This window comes from Mustela erminea, chromosome 10 (genome assembly GCF_009829155.1).
Source record: "Mustela erminea isolate mMusErm1 chromosome 10, mMusErm1.Pri, whole genome shotgun sequence".
In the NCBI taxonomy this organism is placed as follows: Eukaryota; Metazoa; Chordata; class Mammalia; order Carnivora; family Mustelidae; genus Mustela; species Mustela erminea.
Genome location: NC_045623.1, coordinates 58,099,240 through 58,121,441, shown reverse-complemented (window position 1 = coordinate 58,121,441; position 22,202 = coordinate 58,099,240). Strand labels below are relative to the sequence as shown.

At 35.5% G+C, this 22,202-nt stretch overlaps 2 protein-coding genes across 2 annotated transcripts in view; one reads left to right on the top strand and one right to left on the bottom strand.

The window, feature by feature from the left end:
• ALG6 (ALG6 alpha-1,3-glucosyltransferase) overlaps positions 1-3,383 on the top strand; it is a 66,044-nt gene extending 62,661 nt beyond the window's left edge. The window contains exon 15 of the mRNA XM_032361466.1: positions 3,173-3,383. Coding sequence (XP_032217357.1) covers positions 3,173-3,370 — 198 coding nt within the window. The 3' untranslated portion in view covers positions 3,371-3,383. The remainder of the gene's footprint in view (positions 1-3,172) is intronic.
• Positions 3,384-6,325: 2,942 nt separating this feature from the next.
• The window catches only part of ITGB3BP (integrin subunit beta 3 binding protein), a 68,854-nt gene continuing 52,977 nt past the window's right edge, over positions 6,326-22,202 (bottom strand). The window contains exons 5-9 of the mRNA XM_032361467.1: positions 18,856-18,934; positions 18,379-18,472; positions 17,809-17,868; positions 11,013-11,063; positions 6,326-7,316 (exon numbers count right to left, since the gene is read on the bottom strand). Coding sequence (XP_032217358.1) covers positions 11,014-11,063; positions 17,809-17,868; positions 18,379-18,472; positions 18,856-18,934 — 283 coding nt within the window. The 3' untranslated portion in view covers positions 6,326-7,316; position 11,013. The remainder of the gene's footprint in view (positions 7,317-11,012; positions 11,064-17,808; positions 17,869-18,378; positions 18,473-18,855; positions 18,935-22,202) is intronic.

Here is a 22,202-nt window from a genome sequence, read left to right as displayed (position 1 = left end):
TGCCTTATCACAGTTTCTGGTGAGGCCTCTAATTCTGGGTTATAGGCAACTTTGCTGTAGCCTCATATGGCCTCTTCTTTGTGTGGGTGTGTAGAGCGTTCTGTTGTGCCTCTTCTCCTTATAAGAACACTTGTCCTATCAAATTAGGACCCCACCCTTACAACCTCAATTTAATATTAATTTAACCTTCCTAAAGTTTCTGTCTCCAAATGCATTCACATTGGGGGGTAGGGCTATAACATATGAATTTTGTGGGGACATAATTCAGACCGTAACATGGAATCATAGAAAACGTAGTCGGGACGCCTGGGTGGCTATGTAGAGCGTCAGAGGGAGAAGCAGGATCCCTGCTGAGCAGGGAGTCTGATATGGGACTCCGTCCCAAAACTCTGGGATCATGACCTGAGTTGCTAAGCCAACTGAGCCCCCCAGGCACCCTGAAGGGGTGACTAGAAAAGCAATTTTGCTTGAAAAGGAATTCTTATCTTTTTCTTTCATCAGTTTGAATGTCATCCATCCCACTGCCTTGTGGCCTCAGTGTTTTCTGATAAGAGGTCGGCTGTTAATCTTATTAAGGGTAGCTTGCACTTGTAGTTTTAGGTGCTTATTATATATCCATTTGAATGAGTCTGGAGTTTAGGGGAGAGAGGTCCAGGCTGGAGACAGTAATTTGAGTCTTTGGCATTGAGATAATAATTAGTCATGTTACAGATGAGCTCACCAAAGGTGTGAGTATATTAGACGACTAAGTACTGAGCCTTGGGATATTACAGTGCTCAGAGGTAGGGGACATGAGAAGTAACCAGCAAAGTTGTCTGAGAAGGATTAGCTATTGAGGTGGGAAGAACCCAGAAGAGTCTGGTGTTTTGGAATTCAAGTGAAGGAAGTGTTTCAAGGAGATTAGAGGCATATGCACCTTCAGAAGCTGTTGAGAAATCAAATAAGGCAATAAGAAATAACCACTGGATTTAGTACAGTGGAGATCATTATGGATCTTTGGCCAGGGCAGTTTGATTGGAGCAGCTGAGGTAAAAATCTTAATTCGTGTGGATTCAGTAAAGAATGGGAAGGAAATTGGATACAGTAAGTTAAATAAACTCCTCTGGGAAACTTTGCTGTAAACAGAAGTAGACAAATGGGGTAATAGCTGGAGTTTGTTTAAAGCAGGAGGAATTTTACGGTGCCTGGGCAGCTCAGTTGGTTAAGTGTCTGCCTTCGGCTCAGGTCATGATCCTGGGGTCAAGCCCCACATTGGGCTCCCTGATAAACAGGGAGTCTGCTTCTCTTTCTGCCCCTCACCCTGCTCATGCTCTCCCTCTCTCAAATGAATAAATAAAATATTTAAAATAAAATAAAAAGTAATAAAGCAGGAGGAATTTCAACATGCCCCTCAACGCTGATTCAGGATCATGGTGTCATGACATTTCAACCAGTCCCATATTTCTTGTTTGAAACTTTTTTTTTTTTTTAAAGATTTTCTTTATTTAAGGTGGAGAGGGGGAGGAGCAGGGCGGGGGGAGAATGAGGGGTAAAGAATCTCAAGCAAACTCTGCACTGAGTGGGAAGCCTGATGCGAGGCTCTTATCTCACAACCCTGAGATCATGACCTAAGCCAAAACCAAGAGTTGGATGCTTAATTGACTGAGCCATGAAAATGTCCCTTAAGTTTGAAACTTTAAATTTGATGGTTTCACTTCAGAAGTTTTCACTTTTCACTAAGGTTGACAGGGATTTTCCCTTTGGAGGATATTTATACCGTTCATACCTATTTGTGAGCCTTTTTGGTTACTATCCTTCCCAGGCTTCCATCTGGAATAAGTACTACATTACTCTATTCGGATCTTTAAATCCTGTTATAATATAGACATTAAAACAGTTTTTAGGGTTCCATTTATGTCCCGTCTCCTTCATGAAAGTCACTATGATTTCTGACTGCTTGCTTTCTCCACTTACTTAAGCAGCTTCTGTGTACTTATGTGCTATGCCAAGATAAAATGAATAAGATCTGTCTGGTCCTTGTCTTAAAGGAGCTCACAGTCTAGAGCTAAACTGTCCAATATGGTAGGAGTGCCTGAGTGCCTCCGTTGATTAGGTATGATTCTTGATTTCGGCTCAGGTAATGATCTCAGGGTCCTGGGATCGAGCCCTGCTTGGGGCTCTGTGCTCAGCAGGGAGTCCGCTTGTGGTTCTTTCCTCTTTTCCTCTCCCCTTCTCCCTTCTTTGTATGCACACTCTCTCGCTCAGATAATAAATAATCTTTAAAAAAAAAAAAAAAAAAACCTGTCCAATACAGTAGCCACTAGACACATTAAAAATTTAGACTTAGTAAAATTAAATAAAATAAAAAATTCAGCTCAGCCACAATAAGCATATTTTGCCTGCTCAGTGACCACCATGTGTGGTTAGCAGTTATTCTCTTGATGTACACAGGTATAGAACTTTCCCATCATTGTAGAAAGTTCTGTTGTACAGTACACTAGTCTAAAGAAAACTGACTGCTACACAATTACAATCAATAAAGTATCTTTACTACTCATCTTGTCATTTAATAAAATATGACCTTGTGATTTTATTTAATTAGTTCCTCCATTCCCCTAATTAAACTGAAAAGTCTTTGAGGCAAGATTACATTTTCTTTCATATGCTCCACTCTGACTTACTGCAGCATTAGCCCATTGAAAGTGTTCCATGAATATGAAATATAATTTTCTATTTGCCATGGAAGGCTTTTTTATAGACAGGTTCTTAGATTAGCTTAGAACTTTATATCCTTATAGGGACTCAAGGTCCTGGAGCATACCCTGAATTTAACCCTGACTAGCAATATTGTCTATTCCAGGTAACTTTCATTAGTATGTGGGTGTTATTAAGTATGAAAGGTATCCTGAGGCTTTGGCTATACATGGGAATCACTTGGTAAGCTTTTAAATCCTAAGACCTACACCAGAAACTCTGATTTAATTGTTCTGAAGTGTGGTCTGGCATTGAGGTTTTTATACCTACCCCCCAAATGGTTCTAACATGTGGCCTAGGTTGAGATCCACCAGTAGAAGATTGGACCCCCCACCCCTCACCTTCAGTTCTGCTCACTTACAGCTATAAGTAAATGTTACCAGTGCATTTAAATTCTGTCTTTTATATTACTCAATAATGTTTTTTTCCCTCCTTACAGTTTCTTACCTCAGTCTTCACTATGGTACTTCTGACACTGATAACTGTCACACTGGAACCTCCTCAGAAATTACCGGACTTATTTTCTGTATTGGTTTGTTTTTTATCCTGCTTGAACTTCCTGTTCTTCTTGGTATATTTTAACATTATAATCATGTGGGATTCCAAAAATGGAAGAAATCAGAAGAAAACCAACTAGCTTTATTTCCACAAATAAACATGAAAATATTAACAGTGCTGAAAGGTTTTTTTTTAACTTTTTTGGTACATATAAATGAAATTATCATTTTGAGAATCACGAAAGTTATAGGGAAAAAATGGCGACAAGTCATTGTTGTCTATATACAAAGTAAATGTATATGGGGACCCAAGCCCAGTGGAGGCTTTTATTTTCTAACTGTGGAGTGGTCAAGACATATTGTAGTTTTATTAATGTTCAGTTATCCAAGTGGGAAAATAAGAGAAAAGGCCCTTAATCCCAGTGTTTACTCAGGGAATGTACCACTACTGTTTGTTGTCTTAAAAAGAGATCTGCAAATCCAGTGAGCTTACTGGAAGAATCCAGCCCTTCTTTTTAAAGGAAATCACTAATTTTGGTATATAAATTTAGTTTTCCTTACATTTTAGAATGCAAGTCATGTGTATTTCATTCTTTACAAATTATATCTCAGGGATTAAATTTGTGATGATCTTTTTAATTACTGTGAGAAGGCAATTTATAGGCTTAACGTTTGAACATGCCTTATTACATGTGTAAATTTGATTTCTTTATAACAAGGCAGAGAAATTAGACCATATTCTTATTTCAAAAATGCTGATCTACTTGAATGTAATTTATCGGTGAATTTTACTGAATTTAAGTGGTTTGAGTGATTTTTTTTTTTAATTACTCGTGATCACTAGTTCTAAACTTCCAGGATCATTCTGTTCAAGTTAAATAGTTTTATACAGGATTTCATCCTTTTGATCTTTTTTGAGTGGTTTAAGATTACCACTTCCATAAGCATTGATTCATATCATGTTTCATGTTAACTTGGCTCTGTTAATAACATATCATTCTATATTAGGAGAAGCTCATCTCTGCTATCATATTCAATTGGTAAAAATAATATATCCTATCTATGTTATAGTTTTTTATGTCAAGATTGTTCTTTTGGGAGGGCAGGGGAAAAAAGATGTGTTTTCTTCAGTTTCTGTGGTAAGAATAAAACAATTATTTTCACATCAACCTATGTTTTTAATGAATATATTTCTTTTGTAAGCCATTCATTAAAGTATCTTGACTAAGTGGTGATATATTTTAAAACACTGAACACACAGACACAAAGAAAATCTGGTTCTAGACACGGACAGGCTGCAAGAAGGTATATGCTTCTATGTCTGATAAAGGAAGTAGGTTTAGACAAAGCAAAAATCAGGAAGTATTTCTTTCTCAAAGCAAATGTGCATAAGGACTCAAAGGGCAGGTCAGCACAGAAAAGCAGCCTTGAATCACTGCCGAATCAGCAGGAACATCGCTGTCCATGGTCACCATCTGTAATCACTGTGCCCAAATGTCAGCATCTTGGCTGGCTGGTGTACTCCTATTTTTTTAGTTTTTATTTTTGTAATAGCATACATGGGTTTAACAAAGGATGTTGATTTAAATCAGTGATGAGAAAGTTCTAACTTCTAAATAACTGGAGCAGAGAAACATTATTTGAAAATAAAAGTATATTATATAAATTTTTAATAAAATAGAATATACCCATATTCAAGGTATCTTATAGGTAAATCCTCTAAATACACATTTTAGATAATTTAGATAATTACATAATTTAATCATATCAAGTAACTTTGTAGCTTTTATGGAGATGTGCAGCAGTTATAAGTCAAGTATCTCTTATATCCATTAGAAACCAATTTAAGAAGAGTCCACTTTGAACTTCGAAGGATTAGGTTCCAGAATACCAAAAATGTCCATTGATGAATTATGATCACAGAAATAGGCAATTCCAAAGTACTCTTCTCAGCTATACTCAGGGTTATTCAGATGTTTTAATATATTTAAGTAATGCAAACATGCTGAAGATTTCTCAGTTACTTCACCAATATACCTGTTAGGAAATGAACCCTTCTAAGTTATGTTCAAGTTCATTTTAGAGGGAAGGGCTGTGTCTGAAAAATGCAGTTTTCTCTGTTACCAATAAACTTAGGCTTGCTTCTTAAAATGAAGAGAACAGGGTGTATGTTCATGTATCAAATATGAAGCATACAGAAGCCATTTTCCCTTGAGGCGTTAAGGAGGGGAGAAAAATCCTAGATGTAGCATTCTGTCCAAATGATAAACCACAACTAAGTGAACGAAACATTTACAAAAGTCAAGGCAGCCAAAGGAGCCTCTCTGTTCAATAGAAGGAGTAAAAGATGGATAGGATGTAACTAAATAATGGTTGGAGTAACACAGAGGTTTCAAGTCTCAATTGGTCTCTCTTCTGTTCCGTTCATTGGAAGATCAGGGCCAAGTGTATCCCCCCCCTTCCTCCATGACGCACCCCCCTCCCCCCCATATAAACATTAGTTTTGTCTGTGGATCTTTCTGCTTTGTCCTTCATGTGGCCTCCAAGGGTGATAAAGCGAGAGTCATCTGATCTACAATGAAGAGAACTGGGAAATGATTCTTAGCAGACCCAGCTGTTCTGAAAGGCAAAAGCTTAGTGTATCGAGGTCAAACATACAGTAACTGACTTAATAGCATTAAGCACATACCTACATAACTTGGATTACATATGCAACCAATCTACTTCTTAACCCTTTATTTCCTGACTAATATAAGTTTCTTTATATGCTTTGGCTTATATCCTAAGGTTAGTTTGCAATGCTAGAACACAAAGGAATTATCCTTTTTGGTATACTTAGGTAATAGGTAGTCCTGTTAGAAGGACTGTTTCACAAAGTGTTCTTAATATTTAGCAGACTGATTATCTTTAAAATCTTATTTAAATAGTACCAATAAAATCATTACTGAAGGGAATTAGGTTTAGTAGTTACTTGGGTTACTATTTACTATCCATGTCATTTAGTAGTTTTTAAAAACTCATTTTAAGAGGTAAGAGGTAAACCTGAAATTTCTCTAAATGGAAGATCAGTTATTTTCAAACTTAAATTTTGTTTCAGATCTTCTTATAGTGTTTTTATTTACAGGATACAATAATGTACAAATTTTGTCAAGACTTATGGCAAGTATCAAGGGAGTAGCATTTTTTTCCCTGTAGAAATGGTCAAAGAAAAATAGAGGTCTTAAAAAACAGTTATCAATTTGTAACACACCCTGTGATTCCTACTTCCCCTTTATTTTGTGATAGTACGAGGATGATACAAAATAACACCACAGAAAAACAAATTGAAATTAATGCTTCAAAATAATTTGGAGGTGATTACATCCCCCATAAAAAGATCTCTTCTTTAAATTCAGTGGAGTCTGCAGTTCAGTTTAAGAACAACTTGTACTGAAAAATACATTCCACAATTTTATAAAAGGAGGTGTGAAAATTTTAAAACTTGGAAAACAGTTCTTTGGTATAAGCGTAGAAATAACTTAGAGGATAAAAACTCACCCATGAGATAGTGGCTACGCAATAAACTTCTAGAAAAAATTTAAAAGTTTAAAAAGAATCTAATAGGCATTGGGGCTTGGAAAATCATTGGAAAAATAATACCTAATTCCACTTTCCATTAAATTTAATCTGAGTTTTAAAACACAGTTTTATTAAAGTGCCATTTTCATAAATGCTTTAAAAATCTATCCACGATCAACTACAAACAAACAAAAACAAAACAAAACAAAAACCCAAAACCCCTATCCACAAATGCTAAAAGTCTACAGAAGGGTATGTGATAGAGAATAGAAGTTAATATCCTCTTCTACATGTTGGCTTACATTAAAGGGTCAAGAAGAAATGTATTATTTACATTGAGATTATCTACTGGTGTGTGTAGAAAGTTTAAATTAGCTGCAAGAAATTTTATCTAGACCCGCACCTGCCTAGTGCTATGATCTGGTATTTACTGGGCAGATTAATTACAAACATTTCTTCTGTTCCTTTAAATATGATCAGGCAGATGCAGAAGTTGGTGTTCATAGTAAGTGCATTTCTTTTAAATGCCTGTAGGATATAAAAGATGATTATTAAATCAAGAATTAGATTCCACATTAACATGCATCACATACACTACTTAAATGATTTAAACACCCATTTACCAGGTAATCTGTACCTCGTTTAGATACTGGTAATCTCTCATTTGCTTATTTTTGGGTCTTCTAACAAGATTCACCTTCACAAATAATTGTCAATAGGGCTTACTCAGACACCACACTCTTTATGTGAAGATGGATCGTGAGGTACTTCTCAGATATTTCTAAAAGTCCTACATGATCTACTTGCTGAAAACACCAAAATCTACATGCCTTTTGTCTATAAGCCTTCAGGGCCTTTCAGCAGGTGTTTCCTCCAACAGCTGCCCCCCAAAAAAAGAGACCGTATTTACTGGCATTCCTATTCAGAGTATGTCCCTCTGGGGCCTCCTAGTGGTGGCAGAAGTTCTTGCCGTTTGGATTAGGACCTCTGTGAGAGGAAGCCTTCAGCCATTGGCAAATGATGGCATATTTCCCATAGGGTACATGGACCTTTCACTCCTGAAATACCCCTTCCATGCTTACATTGGCAGCCATTAAGTAATGCATGGTAGGCTCCTATATTTCCCTATTCATGAGAGTCCACATATATTCTTGTCCTAGAAGAAGGCAGGTTGCCAACTTGACAACCAATTGGTGGTTGCTATTGCCCAGAATCCTAGAAAGAAGAGGGGTCTGAACCTGTATTGCTTACCATAGCTTGCCTTATTATCATTTCATGTATAGAATATAAATCTTGGATCTTCAGCTTTATCACTAGGTTTAAAAGGTTGGCATAATGCAAGTGCTACCTTTATACTAAGGCTCACACTTTTGTTAACCAAGTTATTTATCCAGTTGTTTCTAGATATATTACTCCAGTATCTCCTGCAGTATCCCCTGTTAATATTAGTCTACCATGCGCCCTCCAGTCCTTTGCTGGTCTTTGTCCTGTCTGTGGCCTACAGGTTGCCGCCTCTCTTACTCACACTCTCTCTTATTCTAACATTATTTTATAATGGCTTTGCTTGTTAAAGGCTCTGGGAGTGAATCTGGGGTATTTCTCCCCCCTGAACAATAAAGGTCAGGAGGAATAATCACTTAAGTGTGAGAGAGGACAGGAACTGACGTGGATGGGGAAGTTGGCCACAATGGTATTAGGAGTACTGTGCTTGTCAAAGGTTTTTCGAGCACAGGACAAAATCAGTTGGACAACTATGACAAATGCACAAAAAAGGAACAATGAGAGAACATGGAACAGAGGGATCTGAAGAAGTCTAATGCAAGGTGAGTCATAAGCTGGTTCTGAAAGATGGGTAAATTTTTTACAATGACGGGGGAAAACATGTTAAGCAGAGGAAACACAAGAACAAAGATAAGGGAATGAGAAAGTTTCTCTCTGAGGAGTGTGTCTGGAGAATGGTACATAATCTGGAGAGACTAAGGACCAAGGACAAGGTAAGCTGTGGTCACATTAGGAAGAGTTCTGAATGTTAGTATAAATTTGGATTTTATTGTGAATATGGTAGAGTGATATCTTCTTAAGCATAATTTTTTCAGTAGCAGGCCAGGCTGTAGGGATAAGGGACTGAGGGGCAGAGAGGCAGAGAGGCAGGTTACAATGGGGAGGATAAATATAAATTTGGATTTTACTGTGAATATGGTAGAGTGATATCTTCTTAAGCATAATTTGTTCAATAGCAGGACAAGCTGTAGGGAAAAGAGACCAATAAGCAGAGGCAGGTTACAATGGGGAGGATAATCTGGATGAGAGGTCAGTACAGTACAAGGGGCATGCACAGGGCGCATGGAAGGGAGAGGTAAACATTTTTAGAAGGGAGCTGACCTGGCAGCAGTTGCACATGGGGGCACAAAAACGGGAGAGAATTTTGAGGTTGTAAGCCTTATCACTGCATGAATATAATCCCTACAAAAGTAGAATGAGTTAGAATTTGGGGAGGAAATGATGAAATCAATGTTCTTAGGGGACAATATATGGCAGCTGAGATTGTGGGTTTATAGCTCAGGAAGATCAAAGTCGATTTGGAAACTATCAATTCCACTAAGGTAAGAACTAAAGTCAAGGAATGGGTACGATCATGAAGAAAGTGCCCAAAATAAGAAAACACAGTCAAATGAACCCAGAGAAATGCCTCAAAGGTTTAGTCCAATTTCATTTCATTGTTATTTCTCTACTGCTTTCCACAAAAAGGGAAGCTGAGTGGTGGGTCAACCTTCATTCCTGCAAGTTTTTTGTAAATACTACTCATATTAAAGACTCAGAATAACACCCCTAACATTCTAATTTTTATTAGACTCCAGGAACACAAAGCTATTCTCAGTACTCTAAGTTCTCCAAAGTTCACAAATGAGACCATCATATACTAAATGTGTATGTTATTAGCCAGATGTATAACAGTCACTATGTATTTATGATAGCCATCTAATAGTTGTCTGTGGACTGCCATGGACCAGAAATTTTCCACAAAATGTTTAACCCTATGACGAGTACATGTGTTTATGTATATATATTAGATCCTTACTATTTCATAGGAACTAAAACCTTTGACTGGCAGTGAAGCCTGACAATCATAGTTTACTATTGTGAGTGGGCAAAGCAAAGGCTCTGATACCAGCCTACTCAGGTTAGCCTCCTGGCTCTGTTTCTGAGGTAATTCTAGGACAAGGTTATTAACCTCTTTGTGCCTCAGTTTCCTCACTATAAAATAAAGACAATAACTGTATATCACACACATTGTTGAAAAGGTTGAGTGTAATCTGTATAACATGCCTGTAGTAGTATCTGGCACGCTGGCAGTGCTTAGTAAGTATCAGTTATTATTATAAACTATTATTTGTTGTGTACAACAGAATAAACATTATAATGAATGAAAAGTGACACAATTTTGTACATAAGATGCTTTGCAAATATTTTGAAAACTGTTAGTTAGGAAGTTAATACTAATCATTTGAAATACCATTTCCAAAGAAATGTATTTTCAGTATAGAATTTATTTTGCTTTAATTTGTTTCTAAGAGATAGCAGGCAACATGGGGTTAGCGTCTAAGAATCTTAATTGGAATATCACTGCCACTAAGTCTGGGATAGTCTAGTTCTTAATGAAAACCTTCAGTTACAGGCACATTAGACACTAATACCACATTATGACTAATACTGCTTCTAGCTAATGCTATAAATTTATCATTTTTTACTTATATTGCTGAATCTACAGGGAACTGTTTTGAAGGAAAGATACAACTAATTAATATATAATTATTTACTTAATTCAGCAAATTTCCAAATTCATAGACTTGTATCTCATTCAGTTACATGTGTCCTACAGAAACTATAACCCACCTGTCAGTACCTAATTAGTTATTTATACTAAAGGTGCTAAATTAAGAGCCCTCTATACACTCACCTAAATATATGTGCTTTTTCACTTTTAAAGCTAGGCTGATGAGCTCTACAGTTCTTTTTAACCAGCCTCTCATTCACATATCTTGTCAGATTATCCTGTTATTTATAAAAATAGATTAAATGTAATTTCAAAAACACCTCCAAAGCTCATGTCCTTATTTTCTTCATAGACAGTATCAAATTTGATAATATAAATAAAATGTTTCCATCTGAACAAAACAGGGAAATTTAACAAGGCTAACCTTTATTAGAAAGGTGAAAGCCTACCTTAGTTTAAAATGCCCTTAAGGAATTCATAGCTGTCAAGATGATACAATCCTATAAGAAAAAAATATTTTTTTCAGAAAACAGTTCAAAGTAAGTTGTCACAGTATATGATGTAGAATAAATGCTGAATCAAATGAAATTAAAGAACCTAAAGCTTTATTTTACCTTACAAATAGCTTTGGAGTTATAAATTCTCATTTCAACATCTTACCAATTTGCCCAATTCTCTTTCAGAATGTACATTTAAGAATTTAGGATAAAAAGTGCCAAAAAGACTTATTATTATTATTATGTATGCTTATGCTTTGTTAAAATTATTTGTCTTTGGTGACTGATTCTACAATCCCGAGGGCAGGACTATCTATGTTTGCCTTGTTCATTACTGTATCCCCAGTGCTAGAAAAGGGCCTGGCTCATCATAGGCATTTAGTAAATATTAAATGGATGAGGCACGGAAGGAGATCATAATTTTGTTTCTAAATTTTATTTATTTATTTGACAAAGAAAGAGAAATCACAAGTAGGCAGAGAGGCAGGCAGAGCGGGGTGGGGGAAGCAGGCTCCCGGCCGAGCAGAGAGCCCAATGCGGGGCTCGATCCCAAGACCCTGAGATCATGACCAGAGCTGAAGGCAGTGGCCTAAATCACTGAGCCACCCAGGTGCCTCAAAGGAGATCATGATTTATAAGGATTTGAAAATATTTAAATTCCTTTAAAAAATTCTTAGAGTGGCATTTATTTTTACTCATTCATTGAACATGCATTGTGGCCTTCTATCAGGTTATATACTAGGCTCTGGGGCTATAATACAGAGATATGAGCTTTGTTTGTTTGCCAAGGAGGAGCCCAGGAGCCCTGTAACTGGACAATTACAATACACTACAATACTACAGCATAATACATTTATAAACATTTAGACAAGTGTTGTAGAAGGCCAGAAGAAGCAATTTAGCTTTACCTAGGCAAGCTGGGTAAAGTTACACAGAGGATGTGACATCTGAGGCTGACCTTAAAGAATGAGCAGGAATTTACTAGACAGAGATGGAAGAAAGAGCAATCAAGGTAGAGAGAGAAGCAGTAGAGAGGTCTGGAGTCCACAGAGAGATTCCAGAGGGCTGAAGTCACATGGTGGGAACATATGCATTCAAATGTCTTTCCTCCTGCATGAGGTCTGAGCTGGAGGAAAAATCACCTAATACTTTTTACAGAAGTCCTGCTTTTAACTATATAATTAGCTATATGACACCATAAATACCTGCTATATTATTTTATATATGTGTTTAATACATAAACCACTTAGAAAATTTATCTAACTCTTTTCTGAGGCGCATTTCTGACTACTCTAAGAGTTAAAATGGGGGAAAAAAATGTTCACCTGTCAGGTGACATAAAACCAATTTCTACTAAATGTGCCAGAATAATTTTTCTCCACCTCAAGAATGGTTAGTCTTCAGTCTGTTCATTACTGTCTTTTTATAGTATTTTTATTTAATAAAACCTATTAAGACTACCATACAAATCTCTTTACTTATGCTTTTATCTTTTAACTGATCAATTTTTATATTGCTGACATCCCTTCTTCACCATTTGCTCATTTAAAAATTCATAGTATGTGAGATATGTCTCTGGAGAAAATGTCTATAAAATTTGTTACAGCTGGCAAATGTGTATGAGTCAGTGATAGCACATGACTAAATGCTTCACAGAAAATAAAATTTGTTTCTGTAGTAAGCAGAACTGTTTAAATGTTATTTATTTTTATGTTTCAAAGAAAATATATTGTGAAGTGCTGCATTGATTTAATACGCAACAATGTCTGTGTACATGCTGTAGAAGGAAAATTTATGAAACCTTTGCACAACTCCTTTAATTGAATTTTCCAAATCTCTCACCACACACAAATAATCAATATCTTCTGCAGAGAAAACCAGTCAGAATTATTACAGTCTTTCGTTTCAATTTTGTTGTCATCAGCACATACAGAGCACCTGGATATTCGTAATGTCTGATAGCAAGTTATTTACACCTCTTAAACACATAATTGCTATTAAGTTAGTTCAAATCTATGGTTTAATTTTTTTTAACTGATTATTTAAAAGATTAAAATGATCCTACTTCTAAAGAGATATACAAAAATTCAAATTGCGAAGAAATTATTTAAAAGGCTTTGAAAAGTAATAGATCAGTTTGTTTTTTCTTAAATTCTAGACAAATCTCAAGTAAGCAGTCAAAATATATCCCCAAAACAGTGATGAATAGTGTAAGACAGGGGCATTAACATTATTAATAGGAAAGGTATGAACCACATACAACATACATGGTAGGTGAATTCTGAGAAAGAGCTAAGGACTATAGTTGTAGATTAATGTAGATCTAGGTCACCAAAACTAGTATCTCCATTTTTTTTTTAATCTCCAGATAAACCAAGAACATTAAGGCACAGGAAGGAATTTTTTTTGTTTCTTCTAAAACTCATCATGTCTCGACTTCAATCTTAGTACTTTTAAAACTGAAGTATTTAAAAAATGATCTAATGTTAAGATATAAAAAACAAAAAGGGTAGTAGTTTTCTAGGGAGTAAAATTATTTGGCCAATATGATAAATACTTTTTCAAGATTGAGTGGGGGAAAGAACAACGTATTTTTAAGTTAAAAAATACTTCCGTGGGTGGTTAGAATGAAAAGGCCATATCAAACTATTTTATAGTCTTAGAACAAAAAGAGTTTAAAATTTGTCCTGTAGTCCAAGAATTTGAAAACTTAAAATCCTATGACCCAGATGTATTTTACAATGTAAGACAGTAAGGTAGCTAAAGAAAACAGAAATGTTATAGTTTGTGCTTTTCTTTTGAAGGCCACAGCTAGAAATTCTGAAATATTTTGTATTACAAATAGCTGAGACAATCAACTTTTTTGAACAATGTAAAGTTCAGATGGTTACATTTCATTTCAAATATGCATACTGCAACCTACACAATTATTCTCAAAACAGATAAAATATGTTTTGGACTAAAGCTAAGTGTCTAGATTGCATATCTTGGCAACTGTTCTACAATTTGCTTACATTCTTTTCAAAAACATTTTGTTTACTGGAAGTACTGGTCATAGGCAAACAATGATGGTATTTTTTAATATTTCCAGAAAAAAATGAAAATACTAAGTACCATATAATACCATCTATTGACTTAGGAATATTTGTATCAAGTTGTTTTAAGTAGAGGTTGATTATGTAAAGTAAATAAATTTCATGCCTTACCATGTGATGATAATGTGACATTCCATCTGTATCAACCCATTGAATGGCCATGTTTTATATCTTCAGCATAACAAATTAAGAATAATTATGAAAATTCACATCTAAATCTAACAGAAAAAGGACCTTTCATCTCATTATTTTTCTAAGAGTCATAAAGCCAATATTATTAAGGAAAGTGAAGTCAGGCTTACTTCCTAAGTAACTGAAAAAAGAGAGAAAGCTTTCCTTTGTTTTAAGAAATTTGTATTTAGCAGGGGAGAGCCTCTTTTATTCATATACTCTATCAAAGCATTCCCTGATTTGCGATGTCCAGTTCTTTTTAAAACTATGTAAATCTCAGTGTACCTTTTCATGTTATTGTATACATTTTAATTTCCCCTGAATGTTACATAAAAGCTTAAGAATGTGTGTCAGATGTCTATTTATTTAAAACACTAGCATGTTATTTTCACAGTTATACTGCTCGGCCGGTAATATAGACTGCAACTGATGCTAAAACAAGTTAGCAGTGACATGGAAAAACAAATAGAACTACAGGACCAACATGAAGAGGCCCAACAGCATAAATGTTGGAATTTTCCTGATACCGCCTACTTTAACTATTCTAGGAAAATTTTATGAGAATCTGAAGGACATTGTTTTGATCATGAAACAAGTAATTTGTTATTTTCATTAAGTACCTAATAAAACAAATCTAATACATATTATGGGAGTTATTTTTATATTATATAATTTCTAATATTAAAAAGATTCCCCAAACATTTTAAATTTTAAACAATTCTGGATAACAGCACAGTAAAAGAAAGAAGTAAAGGAGAAATTTAAATAAAAAGCTGAAGGTTGGATCCCCAAATAAGGAACATCTAAAGCAAATTAGTTTGAGATGTCAAAAATACTAGCAAAGTCCTTATAAAATGAATGTATAAATAAAAAAGGTTGGAAGTTATGAACTCAGCAAAAAAAAATTGTATGTGTATAAATGTGTTGATGTACATCATCTTTAATCAAAAACAAAACAAACCCACCAAAATAAAAAAATACATATATTATGAACCAGAGAGAGAAGAAGGGAAAACACTCAGTAAAAACACTCAAACTCAAATTATAAAGGAAGTAAGCTTCAAAAGATTTTTCAGGCAACAGCACTTTAAAAAAATTAGTTGAAAAGGGGAGCCTGGGTGGCTCAGTGGGTTAAAGCCTCTGCCTTCAGCTCAGGTCATGATCCCAGGGTCCCGGGATCAAGCCATGCATTGGGCTCTCTGCTTAGTAGGGAGCCTGCTTCTCCCTCTCTCTCTGCCTGCCTCTCTGCCTACTTGTGATCTCTCTCTCTCTGTCAAATAAACAAATAAAATCTTTAAAAAAAATTAGTTGAAAAACGAATGAAGATCTGAATACCTCGGGAAATATAAAAGCTAATGCAGCTCTTGCCAAGATACAGAAATGGAAGATGACATATATTCTAGTATATATTTTTATAGCTATTATACATTTTATTTATCTAAATTCAGTTTTCATTAAAAATTTTTTTTCAAAGATTTTATTTATTTGTTTGGCAGAGAGATAGCACAAGTAAGCAAAGCGGCAGTCAGAGGGAGAGAGAGAAGCAGGCTCTCCTGAGCAGGGAGCAGGATCTGGGGCTTGATCCCAAGACTCTGGAACTATGACCTGAGCCAAAGGAAGCCGCCCAACCAACTGAGCCACCCAGGCGCCCCTCAGTTTTCATTTAAACCACAACAAATAATCAGTGCTAATTAGACATTTTAAAACATGATTTAGTCATAAGAATCTCCTTTATGCATGAACAAACAGTCCTTAGGGAAAACTTGGTAATGGGCAAGTCAGTTCCAATGCCTAAAATACTAGAAAATAGTTTTGAGGCTGGTCATGCATAAGCACACAAAGGATTGGTATATACTAGGTAACTGAAGGGAGATAATTTTTAACACATGGAATATAACTTCAACATCTTAATAAATATTTAGGGAAGGCAACAATACTTTTGGAAAACTTTTTCTCATTATTAAAGTGACAATTCACTTATTTATTCTACAATTTTCCCTTCCTCATTTCTCAAAATTTAGTGAAAGTCAACTCTGTAAAGCCTAATTCTAGTCAATTCTAGAAAATTACAGACTGAAAAAAATTCACACCACCAGCATATAATATATAGAAGAAAGATTTCCTCTGCTTTGGAAATAGTAAACATTTTAATTTACCCTTATGATCCTCTAAAACTTGTCAAGTTAAAAGAGACTGAAACCCAGCTACACATTATAAGCCAGTTTCACAGTATAGAAGAGATTTCCTAAATATATAGAATATATATAGAAATATAGAAGCCTTTCCTAAAAGCTAACTTCATAGTCTTAAAATTCTTGGGATCATAGTGAAAGTTACCTGCTCTACTGAATGGCTCAGGAAACCTGCTCAGCTCTCTTCCCACATGAGCCCTGGAGGAATCCTGCCAGGGCTAGTGCCCTGCATTACCCAGGTGGCCTTCGGAAGGAACAGGGAATCCCAGCACTTTCCAGTGCAAACTCATCACTGGCTTGTAAAAGATCCTAAATGCAGTCTAATATACTACACTGGCTGAAGTGGTTTCAGTTATGCCTCATATGTTTGAATCTAAACACTGGGATGACTAGACGACTGCATTTGTTGTAGGAAGAGGGAACATGGAACAATGAGAAAAACCATACTACTTGAGGTTAGACTAGTCTTTAATTGCAATCTCTACTCTGACACTTAAGTAGTAGTGTCTTTGGGCAAGTAACTTAACATTTTTTGTCTTTGTTCCTTATCTATAATGACAATAATAATATCTTGCAAAGTTGCTACAAAGATCTGCTCGCTGATCCTAGTACATAGTAATTACTGGTCCATTACTATAAATGGTAGTCATTGGTAACTCAAAAATGGTAGACTAAAACATGGCTACCCGTTTAAAGGCCAATCTCTACTTGCAGAGATTGCAAAACGGCATTCATGTCAGTAATACTAAAATGATCTCTCTTAAGTTGGTCTAAAGGTTTTAATAGTTTATAGTCCATGATCATTTTGCTTACTGAGGTATGGATGTGCATGTGTTATGCGAAAACCTGCTAATTTAGTTTCCCATACTGTGAAACGCTCAGAGGCATATGAGTTCACAGTAGATCAAACATCATTAATGATCTGAAAGTTTTCAGAACACTGGTTACAAAGTAACTTTTTATGCTCTGTGTAATCCTAATTCACCATTAAAAGTTGCTATATATTAATGCTTTGTTCTCCCTATTTGTCTATATTCTCAAGAACTTTTAATAAAAAGACAAAATTTAAATCTTACACTGAACATTGTATTTCAAAAGTTATTTTAAAAGTTTAATCATCAGGGAAGTTATTTTATCAGACATGGTCTGTCAAATTCAGTATAAGGTTTGCAAATGAGATTTATGATCTTTTAAAAAGATCACACTAAAAAAGGACTCATGATGACTGGTTTTTGATAATGAAATGAGATGAAAGGATTTTTTTATATAAATGAAAACACAATTCTTTACCTTTGTTGGGAAGTCCTGAACTCTTCTTTTCAAGCAGTTTTTGTTCTGTTACTTTTATCACTAAAAAACAAAAACCCCAAAACCAAAAAAACAAAAAACAAACAAACAAACAAAAACAAAAACCCAACAAAAAAAAAACTCACGTTAAGAATTAGCATGGCATATGAATAATTTCTCATCCTGGGATAACTTCATGAGAAAAAAATAATTTGAAGTAATATACACAGGTATCAAGTACAAAATGCAATACCTTATTATATCCTATATTTAAAGAATAAGCACCAGATTTTTTAAAAGTCTGGTTATCAGTTTGCAAGGCATATTCTTTTCCTTCATATTCAACAAGAATCCCTAAAGTAACATATCCTGGCAAAAGATATATATATGGCTTCTTATTCTCTAAATAATATGTCCATTACATGTTCAGTAATGCCATATATAAAAAATTCTATCAGATTTAAATTTGGGAAAATTAGGTTTATCTCTAAAACTGAACACATTAGCATCTATATTTACATTTACAAATAAGGAATGGAGAGATACCATTGAAAACTCATGAATTTTTCTTACTTAGTTCTTTCATTTTCTGCATTTCTCTTTGTAAGAAACATGATGCATGGGAGACACCAAGGAGATTTTCAAGCTCTCTACTGCCCTCCAAAGCCTAAAAAAAAAAAGACATCTTAAATAAGTTAAGTTCTCTACAAATATAATATTACTGACAAGTCTAGTGAAAATATAGTTTATGGTTTCTTTCATCTGAAAAGCTTAAAATCTGTGGTGGGAAATTTAATTTTTTTTGGCAGGTCAAGTACTGCAAGCTTTAAAATGTGAAAAAGTCACATATTACTAAAATATTATAGTTAATTCATGTTCCTATAAGAAAAATTCCCATGAAAAGGAAATTAGACATATTCCCTGCGAATTCATTTCTGGATTGAATTCTCCAAGCTGGGGCTTCTTTCCTATTTTCCTTTTTCAATTGAGGTAACAGACATAAGAAAAATTATATGCCCCAAAGGGGGAAAAAAAAAAAAAAAAGCTAACCTGTAGACTGCTTAAATTTTGCATTATTTCCATGATTTCTTCTGATGATTTCTCAACTTTAACTAGCAACACCATGAATCTATGAATGAAAAAAAAAAATTACCAAGATCAAGCATTTAAACATAGTAAGTCATTTTCACACCTTTCTTTTTAAAAGATCTTAAATCCTTTTCTTTACAAGGTGGTAAAAGATGTAAATGTTCCTCCTTCATTCTTTCATCTCTTTATAAACACAACATATATTCTCAGTCATCCTGCTGTTGGCGTTTTTGCTTTCTTTCATTCCCATTGAACAGGGGGAGAGGATGTGAAATGGAGTTAATTGGCTTGCTCTTTTCTCCACAGCACCACTCTGAGAACCCTAATTTTTTTTTTCTTAAAGATTTTATCTATTTATTTGACAGACAGAGATCACAAGTAGGCAGAGAGGCAGGCAGAGAGAGAGAGAGGAGGAAGAAGGCTCTCCGCGGAGCAGACAGCCCGATGCGGGGCTTGATCCCAGGACCCTGGGATCATGACCCGAGCCAAAGGAAGAGGCTTTAACCCACTGAGCCACCCAGGAGCCCCTGAGAACCCTAATTTTACCACTCTCCTTATTTATCTTGATCTAAGTCTATGAGTCAGTGTTACCCAGTGATTTTTTCTTTTTTTAATAAAAAATAAGATATGGAGGGACGCCTGGGTGGCTCAGTTGGTTGGACGACTGCCTTCGGCTCAGGTCATGATCCCAGAGTCCCGGGATTGAGTCCTACATCGGGCTCCCAGCTCCATGGGGAGTCTGCTTCTCCCTCTGACCTTCTCCTCGCTCATGCTCTCTCTCACTGTCTCTCAAATAAATAAATAAAATTTAAAAAAAAAAAAAAAGATATGGAGCGCCTGGGTGACTCAGTGGGTTAAAGCCCATGATCCCGGGGTCCTGGGATCGAGCCCTGCATCGGGCTCTCTGCTTGGTGGGGAGCCTGCTTCCTCCTCTCTCTCTGCCTGCCTCTCTGCCTACTTGTGATTTCTGTCTGTCAAATAAATAAATAAAATCTTAAAAATAAAAAAAAGATTTATGGCTTAATAAATTTCAGTGTGGGGGTGCCTGGGTGGCTCAGTGGGTTAAGCCTCTGACTTTGGCTCAGGTCATAATCTCGGGGTCCTGGGATTGAGCCCCACATGAGGCTCTCTGTTCAGTGGGGAGCCTGGTTCCCCCTATCTCTCTGACTGCCTCTTTGCCTACTTGTGATCTGTCTCTCTGTGTCAAATAAATAAATAAAATCTTTAAAAAAATAAACAAATAAATAAATTTCAGTGTGATAAAGATTATAAAGGTATTCTTTTAAATTTGAAAACAAAGAAAACTTCATTTGTAATCTTACCTCCTGAACATATCGCTAGTTAGCATATTAGCGTATAGGAAAAATTCTTAGTTTTTTTTTTTGAAACAATTTATATGACTTTATATCATACTTTCCTAAATATAATATTACATATATATTTTTTGGCCACATCACCCAGAGATTTGTAATTTTCAAGGCTGTGTAATACTGTACCTAGTAAACATTCCAAAGATGATTTAACCGTTCCCTTATTGTTCTAGTTTTAGTGTCTGTTCCAATTTTATAATCTATATCAGTGCAGTCTGATATAAAATGTAAGCTACATATGTAATTTAAAATTTTCCAGTAGCCATACTAAAAGAAGTAAAAAGAAACAAGTGAAATTTATTTTAATAATATATTTTAATTAATATATCCAAAGTATTATCATTTCAAGTATCATCAATAAAAATTATTCATGAGCTATTTTATGCTTTTTTTCCAAAATCCAGTGTGTACTTTATACTTACAGCACATCTCATTTCGGACTAGTCACATTTCAGAGGCTCATGTGTGACTGGCTAGTGACTACTGTTTCAGAGACCACAGATCTGTACTGTTGATTTTATGAAAAGAAGCCAGAAATTTTATTTAAATGCTTTCAAAACCACATCAGTGTTATCCATTAACATTTCTGTACTATTAAAAATAAGACTAACATGATATGTTAAGTTTTCATACACAATGAATATGTACAGTATGTTTCATCCAAGTAAAATATATGAGGTATGTAAGCAAGGAATGGAGAAACAGCATTTAGGCAAAACCTAAAACTTAGGTGAGGAAAATGGAATTGCAGGTGATCTTTTTTCTTTAAACGTTTTCCCTTATTATCATGTATTTCAATGAAGAATCACCTGTCAGAGGCCTTACTTGCTTAGTACCTGAACCTCAGTTTAAAAGATAGTGTCATAAAGGAATTCCAGCTACTTCCATTGAGCTCCAAAAGTCTCAAGGAGCAAGTGGGTTTAAATGATTCCCACCCAGGGCTGGGAACCTCTAGCTTCCCCTAACGTTATATCAACGTTACTCACTGCCTCACAGGGGCAATGCTGGGGCAAATGAGCTATTTCACCACGAGAAGCAATGCTAAGGGCTCTTCACCTTGCACTCTTTTCCTGGGAGGACTGAAGTGATAGTCTCTCTACACCATCTTACCCACCACACTTTGAAGAACTGACCCTTATGGAATTATGTGGGAAGAGTGGGTCCTACAGGGCTGCCACTTGAATGACTCCAAGGGGCCTGTTAAGATAGATTAAGATGGGAATGGTGCTCCCAGGAGTTGTGCATGTAGCATCTCCAAAGGACCTGTTAATGATTCTGTTTCTCAAGTTAAAATAGTTATTGAGGGCCTCAGCTAGGCAAACTGTTTTTGACAACGTTGGAGAGCCGTATGGCCTGAGTATCAAATAACTCAGGAAACTGTTTTCAGAATATCCTTCACATGCTTGAGCTGCTTTCTCAGGGAAACTTGTCTTCCAGTAGTCTAGTAGATAATCCATCATTCTTTTCATTTTTATTTCATTTTTTAAAATTTTATTTTAATTTTTAAGTAAACTCTATGCCTAACATGGGCCTCAAACTCAGGATCCTGAGATCAAGAGTCAAATGCTCCACTGACTGAGCCAGCCAGACCATTTTTATTTTAATCTCCTTTCCTCTCCTTCTTTTACTTCTTTCTGAAGGAAATCAACTCCTCCCATCTTGATAGCAACAAGTTTCATGGAATGGGTACACACACACATATTTCAAATCATCACATTATACACTTTAAATATATACAAATTTATTTGTCAATTACGTTTTTAAAAAGTTGGGGATAGTTACAAAAAGAACAAAAGCCCCTTAACCTTCTGCCACACACATGTCCTTCTAATCTGTAATCCTGGATTTCCTACCTATTTGGATTCTTCACTCTCTGGCCTAAACTGTGAGTGCTACAGAAATCTTACAGCAGTATTGATGGTCAATATTACAAGTATA